The 11,426-nt window shown below is 39.8% G+C and overlaps 2 protein-coding genes across 2 annotated transcripts; both read right to left on the reverse strand.

Annotated features, from left to right (window-relative positions):
• Positions 1-230: 230 nt before the first annotated feature.
• On the reverse strand, positions 231-2,702 carry prrg4 (proline rich Gla (G-carboxyglutamic acid) 4 (transmembrane); the record flags this gene model as incomplete). The annotated part of the gene is made up of 6 exons (XM_080843035.1): positions 231-258; positions 434-616; positions 1,652-1,790; positions 2,011-2,035; positions 2,278-2,441; positions 2,591-2,702. 6 exons carry the CDS (start codon positions 2,700-2,702, stop codon positions 231-233), a joined length of 651 nt encoding a protein of 216 aa, XP_080699161.1.
• Positions 2,703-5,410: 2,708 nt separating this feature from the next.
• Positions 5,411-10,542, reverse strand: eif3m (eukaryotic translation initiation factor 3, subunit M). The gene is made up of 11 exons (XM_080843241.1): positions 10,432-10,542; positions 9,875-10,007; positions 9,513-9,651; positions 9,262-9,385; positions 8,587-8,681; positions 8,401-8,484; positions 7,428-7,527; positions 7,212-7,293; positions 6,347-6,490; positions 6,122-6,182; positions 5,411-5,606 (listed from the first exon to the last, which is right to left on the reverse strand). Exons 1-11 carry the CDS (start codon positions 10,477-10,479, stop codon positions 5,483-5,485), a joined length of 1,134 nt encoding a protein of 377 aa, XP_080699367.1. The 5' UTR covers positions 10,480-10,542; the 3' UTR covers positions 5,411-5,482.
• Positions 10,543-11,426: the final 884 nt, after the last annotated feature.

The following is an 11,426-nucleotide window of genomic DNA, read 5'->3' on the forward strand; positions in this document are numbered from 1 at the left end:
GACTTACACTTAAACGAATTGGAAGACCGAGGCCAAATCCCTCTCATCAGCACAACTAAACATACAACACTCACGACAATCACAAAATATCACATTAAATAGCAGTGTACGTTTTAAAAATGCCAAGCAGGTCACTCTGCAACAAGGGAACATCCATAACCCCAGCCTCCTGAAAGTGATCATGACTTCCTTCATAAAATCATCCCATAGAGTTCATACACGTATTGATGCTACCGTCGGAGGGTGCCTGGCCTTGACCTATGGAGAGTCAAAAGAAGCATTTATAAATACTCAAACCTCAAGACTAGTCACATCTCTAAATGTATTTTACTACTGGATTTGATGACCACCTGAACAATGTAATTTGAATAGCTAGCTGTCGATCCTCAAATGCAAAAGATAAGTGGGTAAAAACAAGTTGTTCAAAGAGTACCCTGGATACGGAGGAGGAGGAGCATCATGTGGTCCTGTGGTTGCAATCGCCTGCTGATATGAGGGCAAGCCAGGGGCATCCAGATCCTCTGGAGGGGATGGTCCCACTGGCTGTAAAGAAATCTCCTCCAGACGCCTAATGATCAGAGAGGCATTACTCCTTCTAGTGCGCCCACGGCCCTGTCTGAAAGTAACAAACATTACTGTACAACACAGAATGCCACAGCAACAAGGGGAGTTGCTTACAAATCAGTGGACATGCACTACAGTTCAAAAAATAATAATGTCTTTTTTGTAGGAAGAAAATTTAGATAGGTGTATAAGGCAAATTTTCTTCACTGTCGTTTTTTGTGAAATTATGGCTTCAAGAAATTGCCAAGAAACTGAAAGTATCTTAAAAGTGTACTACATAAAACACCACACACTGTCTATGACCAGGATAGAAGTGGGAGGCCTGAGTGCATAATTGTGAAAGAGGATACAAATATCACTCTCTAATTTGAATGCATAACTGTTCAAGAGCATACAAATATCACCAGCATTTATAGTACCCAGAAAACACCAGTCTGATCTTAAAAAAGTGAAACAGTGACCTTTAAATAAAAAGACATATCTGAGATACACTGGATGGATGTTTGATTGGCCAGCACAATCACAGGATCTTAACCCTACTGAGCTGTTGGGTGAACAGCTGGACTGAATGGTATTAGAAGATAGCTCATCAAGCCGATTCAACCTTGAAGCATGCTTCAGAAATCATGGGGTGACATTTCTTTAGAAGCAAGAAATTAGAATACCAAAGGCCTGCAAAGCCATAACTGATGCAAATGTGGGATTCTTCAACTTCAATGAAAGCAAAGTTTCAAGCACGAAATAATTTCAAGTGGGAATCGTCATTTATAACTTTGTGAATGTCTCAACTATATTTTCTATACATACAACTAATTTGAGTATCTTTTGACTGTTAACTAAGAGTTACCTTTATTTTACCTTAACACTTTCTTTCATGGAAAAAGTGACATTCCAAACTTTTGAACAGTTGTGTAGCCCACTTACTTCACAATGTTCACCTACAGTTCATCAAAACATACCATACATCATAACACTAAAGAACACTCGCTCAGCAAAAGATTCCCACAAGATGGTGATTAACATGGGTACATTTTTGCAATATAGATTGTGAAACTTGGCACCATGTGTCTGTTGTTTGGGATCTCACCCTGGAGGACCCCCGCCCTTGAACCTTCTCTGACAGCCGTACCAGATGAGCAGGCCTATTATAACAAGTGTGACTCCACCTGCTATGAGTCCGACCAACAATGCAGTCACGTCAAAGCGGGATGGGTGTTGCTCCTGGCCTATCAGTATTATACAGAGCAATAATCAGAGATAGCAGTGTGAGTCATTTTACAACTGAGACGGAAACAGCATTACGAAACTCAAACCTTTCTAAAACATTTAAGACTCATTATTCACAATAACCTTATAGCTTATTTTAATGAGTGAATGAATGTAGACCAACCACCAAATTGTTTTTAACTACCCATAAATACCAATACTAAAAAATATCAGACTTACCAGTGTATGCCTTCCAAAATGTATCCTGTAAAATAAACGATTTTATATATTTATATAGCCTACTCAAAGAAGCAGGCTTGCTGTGCTATCTTACGTAGACTAAATAACTAGTAGTGTGAATGAACTGATGGACGACCACTGAAAACCTCATGTGGGCGGAACGTGCTTACAGGTAGCCTAAAGCAAACACATCTTCCTATAACACAGGATAAACTAAGTTCACACATCGCAGTGTAATTAAAAACAAGAGAGAAAGCATTACTCAACTGTATCTGGTATGTTTTCGAAGACCTCCCGTGCTTCCTCGTAACTACATACTTCCTCTCTACATTCTCTCTCCAAATTACCAGGGGTAAAGATTTCAAAGTCGAACCGATTAAGCAGTAGATGGCGCTTAAAGAATTTGTTAGCATTTTCCCCATCCACAAACACTGAGGAAAAATAAACGTAGTCAAAAATACAACAGGATTGAAGCAGTAGACTACTTTTAAAAACACGTATCAAATGGTCAATACACCAGTAGGCTACAGCGTATCTTAATATATCGTAGAACATAGTAGCCTAGATGTTCTAAATGTACCTGTGTTGGAAATATCTTCAATATCCTGTGTGTGTTCCAACTTTTTCGTACATGCAGGCAGTCCATATGGCACAAGGTGGCATAGTACAAACACAACTTTATACATCGCCATTCGACTGAAAAGACAAACAATCAGACTGACTTAGCTTGGCATAGGCTACAGTTATCATATTCGAAACCCAAGCACGTTACTAAGACCCACACTGTGTTATCAGGTGGCAATAGGCTACGACCTTTGACACGCAACTCTGTAACATTACATTTGTCTAGATGTTTTTCCTACCGCTCTGAGTGAACTGAAACAAAAAGACAACAAGGTAACAAATGTAAGCGGGCGTCACCTAATGAGTCACCCAATGTTGTGGTGCTGGTTAAGAAATGAAACACAGCCTACCTGGAGAAAATTATTAAATATATAGAGCTAAAGACTAGGATATTTGGGCAACGGAAGCCTTTTCATCGTAAATGAACCATTGCAGAAGTGGAAATCCTTGTGTAATAGCCGAACAGTACAACCCAGGAAATGATTTCGGTTTCGTTCAACTTGCCACTCCTGTTCAGTTTACCTGCCAGACCCAATAAATCGATCGGTTCACCTGGATTAGGTTGCATTTTAATGTCAATGCCTACAGCGTGTGGTTTGGAATCAAGGTGATTGGGGGAAATCTGTCGGCAAGAGAAAAACACAAATGTGTCCATATTTATCAGCAAAATTTACATTTGTTAAGTGGACGTATTAATAGATGTTTTTGTTCAAATCGGACATTCAGAATATTGTTTAGGCTACCGCACAAGAAAATACCTTTTCTATGTGTTAATGGATTCATAGTCAAATTTGATGGAATTGACTCTTGTCCTTGCTATAGACACTAGCCTACTACACATGATCCTCAGTCACTGATCTGGCCCCCTTTAAAAACAAAATTTAGCCTCATGGTAAACGTCCCCCTAGTGGTGGAGGTGTTTGATTATATTATAGATTATACTCTATAAGCAGGTGTCTAACACATACATTTGGCTGTGTGGTGTAACAACATAACAACAGTGTACAACTAAGTGAATCTTTTAATCTATGATTTTCCTGTATGACATACGTATATTAGGATAGCAGGATCTTGAGATCTTCCTCATTCAGTTGATTAGCTCACCGCATCTCTGACATTCTAGCCCATCATTTATACAATTATCAATCATACTATAGTATTATAGTAATGGAACTACTTACCAAATCCAGGTGTTCACGGAAATCAAAGGGTTGAGATTTAAAATTGAAACAGACTCAGGAAAGATGACAAGGAAGCTCCATCTAGACAAACGTAGACTACATTAATCGTACAGAATTAAAATCCGTTCAGATATGCAGAAGCTTTGGTTATTAGACTTTTTTTCAGTCACAGTTTTATGTGGGCTCTTGCAACATAAAATAAAGACATGAGATATATAACCTAAAATTACTAGCAGAAACAAAGAATGATTGTATTGTCAGTTCAGATGAAGCAATGTGTTGTTACTTCCATCAAACTGTGATAAATCCAGGGTCACAGACCATTTATCCTGATTAGAAAATGGACCTGTCATTGCCAAGAGCTGGTGAATCTCAGACTACACATCATCTGAGTGTGAACTTCTAACCTGGGCGTTGAGAGCTGAGGGAGAGGGGGTGGTGCCAGCATGATGGTGTGTAGCGTCAGCAGTCAGATTGTTTCTCACACTGTTTATCATGCTCTTTTGTTAGGGTGAAAGCATTGTGTGACATGTGCAGCAAAAATATTGTCTTTACCTCATGAGGACAAATTGTGTAGGAATTATGTAGGCCACTAGGTCCCTTTAATCAAATACTTTAGTTGAAGTATAATTTATCTAACAAGTTCATTCAATGTTGTGCTGAAATAAAGTAATGTGGGTGTGCACCCCTTGTTTGGACTTGAAACAAGTGTTTGAGTTATTTGTTCACATCCTAGGCGATGGGAAAGTTTACTCAAGGGAAAACCTACTCCTTTAATCTAAATCAGTGTATTGCATAGCTTTATGCACCATAGATTGATGTGTGAGATGAGACTTTTATGGACTGAGTTAAGTTAAACCACAGCCCATTATACCCGTTACTAAAGCGACATCTGGATATTAAGTGCATTCCGTAGCTCACATACACAAAGAAACCTTGCAGCTATGGAATTCCATTTTGGCTGTGTCCAAAGTGCATTTCACTATCACTTCCTATTTGTCATTCCAATTCCAGGGATTGCTGAATGCATATAGTTGCACTCTTTGCTAGTTTCTGGAGACATGGAACAGGCAATGGAATGTTATCATAGTAGTGTCTCTTGTCCCTCCGTATTGCACAGAGAGAAAAGGAATGCAGAACTGAGCTCCAAAGAGTAACAGTAGCACTACAGATAACTGTAGACACATCTGTGCATCGTCAGAGATACATTCTCACAATTTCATGTTTTGTACCCCATGCAGTCGATGTGAAAACAGTGTATGGTGGTGTGGGGTATGTTGAGAAGTGGCTGACGGGGGCAGCTCACTATACTGAATTCATATCCTCCACAGATAATCTGAAATGAACTGCTACTCCTGAATCATAAGATCTATTTATTCACAAGGTGGTGGTGTCAGACAGCTTCATGTTTTTAAACCCTGCTGACCGTCATTGCCCCTTATTTTTTGGAATCACTATGCTTTTTTTCTTTTCTTATTTAAGGCTTTAGACATTGCAGTTAATAGCTGAATAAATTAGCAGATTCACCTACCCATCAGTGTAATGTTTCAAACCACATTCAAAACATTGCCTTTGACACAAAAAATAAGAGCAAATGGTCTTCATTAACTTTTATTGGTGAATATAAAAATTCATAGCCACAGCCGATGTTTTGAGGAGGGGTTAGTTTAAGAGGAGGTGGAGAGGGCTTGAAGGCTGGTCTTCACAGTGGCCAAGTTTAGCTTCCAGGAGCTAAGGCTGTCGGACAGCTGCTGCCACTGCTGCTTGCCAAAGGTGCGATGTGTACTGTGGCTGGAACAGATACCGCAACGACACATTTCAGATAACAACTTACAGAATCATCACTTTTCCCTGGATTGTTTCTGTCTTTCCAAACACTTTTGGGAATTCAAAAGAATACTTTTAATTCACAATTAATTCCATTAGCAATTTATTTTCTCCATTAGCATATTTCATGACTATTTGTACATTTCATAACCCAATCATACTTCATTGTCTCTCATTGAGTTTTTGGTCTGCAATTAAAAAAAACTGTAAAGAGTGTAAATAGATCATGTTTTAATAAAAGTGCAAGAATGTTGATATGCTGTTCATGAATTTATGACTAAGGCTCATTGCTGTACATTGCTTTTGGCCTAAATCTCCAATAGGAACTTACATTACATAAGTACTTACATAGTAACAATAAAAAACTGAATAAAATACAAATACTCCAGGGCAGCCTTGGAAGAATGTGCAATTCAGATTACGACACATCAGATCATATTTTGGCCTCTGTAAACCTTGTAATCCCAATAATGACTTACCTCACAACCACTTTTCGCTGTGTCTGGTCAATTTTGCAATACACCATCTTGGTCCGAACAGCTAAAAAACAATATCAATGCATAACTTTAGCTGCAGCAGACAAAGATTGTGAAGAAAGACAAAGTGCTGCCAGAAACACAGATTGTCTACAGTGAATGAAAGTTGAACTATATATTTCATTGATATTTTCTTCCTTCACATTTTGAAAATCGAATGGACAATACCATCGATGACAAAGGCCTCCACATCTTCAGCATCGAGCTGCAGCTCCTGCTGCATGGTGTCGAAGGAGATCTCCTTAGACTCCACAGCCATACCCATGAAGGTGAGGAGGCGCATCTTTGACATGTTCTGCTCGTGTGACAGGCCTACAGCGAGAAGACCACAGTATGAAAAGAACAGACATGCACTGCTGTCAATATTCAGCAACAGCAGCTCTAGTAACACAGTAGCATACAGTCTGCTAACAGTTACATTTTGTTAATAGCAGACGACTCCTGCTGCAGTTTCTACAAGACAATGATGCATCCAATTCCAAGCATGTAAGGAGGAATTATGAACAATAAGTTCATTCTAAAAAATATCTAAGTGACATTAGCAAAACTATTACATAACTGAGTAGTTAACACCTGATAACAGATGGGCAGCATCTTTGATTAGCTATACTGTTTCATATCTGTTTAATTCTGAGTCGAGTCATCACCGTGTGGTGCAATGACCCATTACCTTTAGAGGTTACACAAAGGTCACCACTGACAAGTTCATTAACACAAACTTTCCCGTTTGACCACTATGAATCAGTAGAGAACGGGAGAGCCCATTGCTAATTAGCACTTCGGTCACAGGCCAGAGGAAAACATTCAGACTGCTGACACTCACATTCCTGCCGCCTGGCATCTGACTCTTCCATATATTAGTGACTTAATCCACTGGGCCTGTTTCTACAGCCAACAGTCACATTTACTTTGACCTGAACAGTTTGAGTAAAGGGTCATTCTTCAACACCGCTCCAAATCTAACTGTTATGAACATGCTCAGTGAACACTGGTGTTCATACAGATACAGATAGCTATGCACAGATGTACTTACCAAGAGAATCAATGAAATCTTTATTGCTTGTGTAGAATTTCACATATGCTATTAGTTTTCCACTGACAAAAATAGTGAGCAGCTGTGAAAGAGAGAAATGGGAACAGTAAACTCAAAATAAGGATAAAAAGTTTAAAAAATATGCATTTTCTGCATCTGTGTGAGGCTACAGAAATGAACTGAAATAGGCAGTAATAATACTCCATGGGCACTCACATCGTGGATGAGTTCACCCTCCAGGAAGCGGACGGGTTTCAGAGCCAGGAGGTGGTCGAACAGGAACGTGTTTGGGTCTTTCAGAGCACGGACAATGCACCTAAAGAGGAAGGCAGGATTGTCAACTCCAAACTTCTATCTTGGTCAATATAAGAGATACCCTGACAAGATATTATTTGTATACATTTTATATTAGCATTCATAATAAGGACAAATTATTTTGCGTCTATTAAATTGTAATACTTTTACATCTCTCAAAAGATATTGATATCAGGAAGAATGTTTAGAGAAGAATGTCTGTAATTTGGTGATATCAGAATCATGGTGGTGGGACATTTTAAATGAAAAATAGTATACATAGTGCAATAACACTGAATTTTGCTGTAGTTTCAAAACTAGAGAACTCCACCATACTTCATTGGACAAACAACTAGCATCCTCTGAAAGTGTGAGTCCTGCTGTTAATATTTATATGCGTTCCCCTTCGAGGCTCTAAACACTTCACAACTTATTCAGCTATGATGCAGAGGTGTGAAAATGGGTGAAGAAACGATCAACTATTGTGACCGTTGATTTTGATGTGTTTTCAAAACATGACTCTACGGCCTGCTTTGTTCCACAAGCAGGCTACTAGTGTCATTGCAAAGCAAACATGTATAATTTGATACATGTTTAATATGCACACAATAACGACTTTGTGAGTAATTTAAACAAGAGGAATGTGTGTAACGAGACAGATGCAGAGATGGAAGCAGTTTATAACGGCTGCGGCTGCTATGTCATGTCATTTCAAAACCAGATTACTTCACAATAGTAAATTGCACAGACTAACAAGTAAAATCATTGGAAAGTGCTTGGCCGATTCATTATGAGGCACTAAGACTAAGAGGTGTTAATTTCCAACCAATAATGGCACACATCTGACTGAGAAGCTGAGTGTAAAGGCAGCTGGAATAAAGCCTATTGACCCTACCTGTGGGCATCCGTTCGTGCTTGTGAGGCATTGTCCTCTGTGTAGCTGCCTAAAAGCTCCACCATCACCTTCGCCGCTGCTTCACTGTGAAAGGTAAAAACATAACAGAGACCAGAGATTCAGAGACCTTCACATGATATTACCATCTCATCCTCTTCAAACAGTAGATGTACAAAAATGGGGTACCTCTTTTTGCAGTCCACCAGGGCTTCATACACAAGCCTCAACATAGTGTGTTTTTTGTCTGTGGTCAGGTTCCAGTCGATAATCCACTTCCGAACCTTGATTTGAAAAAATAAAAATAATGGCATAATTATTGACACAATGCACTATTGACACAATGTTCTTGTGCCTAAATTTCCCACAAAATGTATGTGCCCGGGACACATGGCGGGCTGACGATGAGCGTCGGTGGCTCTATGTTTTTGCTGTGTGTCCTGCACCTTTGCCACTAATTGGGCCAATATTGGGCTTTTCGGGAACTGAGCATGCTGAATCGGTGGCAGAGCCCATCAGTGAGAGAGAAATCACTCTGATTGGTTCAGCGAATCAGTGCAACTGAAACTGAACAGGAATGATCCAAGCGAAATTTCTCTAGCTCGCTCACCCATTTAGTACGGTCACTTCCTTTCTTCTTCCACAACCAGAAGACCAAGGGCTGACAACGCAACTTCTTATTAGACACATTCTCAATTAGAAGCAGCTATATTACGAAACCATAAGTGTGTTTGGTTGTGTTCGGTTTTTCTCCTATCAGGCAGTTGCAGAATGTACGTACTAGTTGGCTGTTGGCTGTAGTAGGCCTTTATCCCCACTAGTTATCTGATGTCAGTATGGTCTGTAATGTAAAAATCAACATACCTGATCGAGGTCGGTTGGTATGAAGGCAATGGCATGGCTGGTTGCGGCTACTTTAATGAGGCCACAGTACACAGTGTACCTCACGGGTGCGTTCTCGTCCATGCCATGGAACAGGTTACTAAGGCTAAGCCAAAACACAGAACATTGGACAGTTTGAGCCATAATGGAGTTTGACAACATGGACATTTTCAGTTTTGTATCAAATAAGCAGTCGCTTGACAGGCTGAGAGCAATGCACACTCAGGACTCACAGCTGCATCCTGAGGGAAGGACGTTCTCCCTCACGGAACTTCACCAACTTCTCTGCCAGGCTCTCGATTAAGGCCTCCTGTTTCTCCGTCTCCAGAATTAAGAGGAGAGAAACGATGCTGTTCATCACGCTCTCCACATCTGTAGCAGGAAGATAAGAACAAGTCAGACCAAGAAAGAGAATCAAGCAATTGATAACAGAAAGCAAATTAAAAAGCCTTAAATGAGCCTTCAAACACACATAAAGGACATTGTTAGAACCAACTTCACCCTCTCTCATTTATAAACTGCTGTTAGAACAGAAAATTCTTCAAACCAATGGCTGCCCTGTGACTGATGGTCTATTGTCAACAACAGCACATACCTTTATCATCATCCTTGAGACAGACGTCACAGGCTTCGATGATCTGAGCCAAGTCGACATGCAGTCCACCCTCTGAGTTCTCCTCTGAGATCTCGGCTCCTTTAGCCTTGATGTAGGCTCTCAGCTCAGACGCCTGGAAGCGCGTACCAACAGCATGCAAACACAGGTACAACAGCTTGTTCAGACAGTGGCTAGTTTACGTTAGCTCTTTGCCATCATTGCTTAGGCAGTTAACACTACCAGTTAGTTTCCATACTATATTAGCTAAATATGACACCAAAACAACGCAAAAGCACAAAGTGTTACATGTTATTAACAATGGCCACATCATAGGCAATATAAAATTCCAGCTTTGCCACTGACATGAAAAACCATCCTCTGAGTTGGGCCCAGCGTGCTAACATCTCTGCCTAGCATTAGCGGCTAAGCTTCCAAAGCTGTACTGCTAACAGGTTAGGGTTGCTAGCTGGCAAGCTAACCGTCCGGTTCGTTTATGTATTCGTGGACTTAGGTCATGTTAAGGTTAAATGTTGACAAAAAGATTACTAAAGTTTTACCTGATCCTCCTCTGTTATGTCGATAAAAGCGGGGACACTCATTTTCATGTATTTTACTGAGCCCAGATGTAATCCACGCTCAAACCACGGCTCCAGCCACCGGAAAAGAGAATGTACCGACAGTAGAGAATGTATTTCCGGGTTATCTTTTTAAAGTGCCAGTGATCTATTTCGCCTTTGCTAGGGATCCATATGTTCTTTAAAGCAATATTCTTTCATGTGTTTACACGATCTAGTAACTTTGTATTTGACTTACCCACTGTAATAATGTCACTGTAATCGCATTTTCTTCTCATTAAACATTTCTGAACGAGATGCATATATAAAAGTGTTTGCAAGATTTGCACCTGGCATGCATGCGTTGTCGTTGATCTACCATTGTCAATGAGGCCCTATAGACTCACCAGCATTGTGGCTCCCCAAACTCTAGCCCACCCAATGTATTCGATATGCTTCTCACACACACTCCAGAATACCTACTTAATTTTGTGCTCATCATATTTTCACTCTTCATTTCATGTTTAGGTCTATATTGCCCTAACACCAAGTCAAATAAACAGATTTGTGTCCTTGTACAAACATGTTTTCAATGAGTTTGCATGCATAAGAATTTCCATTAGCAACAATTATAACAGGTCCTTATTTACACACATTACATTATATTGTTTAGGGAAAGTTACACTCTGATTCTAATATGATTATGACTGTATGATGATTTATTTTGATGCCTTTGTGTCAAAAACTGGTTGTCAGGGGATTTTCTTCAGCTAAGATATTTGTCATTGGGTCCCAGCACAGGCTGGTTTCCTAGTGGATAATATCAAGTTTGACAAAGAATCTGGTGTGACAGTAATCTATGTTTAGAGCAGCATATCTTAGAAATATTTTTAGCATAAGACCGATCTTAACTTTCAGAGAGACCATTTTGCAGCTGATTTACCTGCCTGAACCAAAAATCTATTCATCAACTTCAGACTGTACAGAACTCAGCTGTC

This window comes from Sprattus sprattus (genome assembly GCF_963457725.1).
Source record: "Sprattus sprattus genome assembly, chromosome: 8".
In the NCBI taxonomy this organism is placed as follows: Eukaryota; Metazoa; Chordata; class Actinopteri; order Clupeiformes; family Clupeidae; genus Sprattus; species Sprattus sprattus.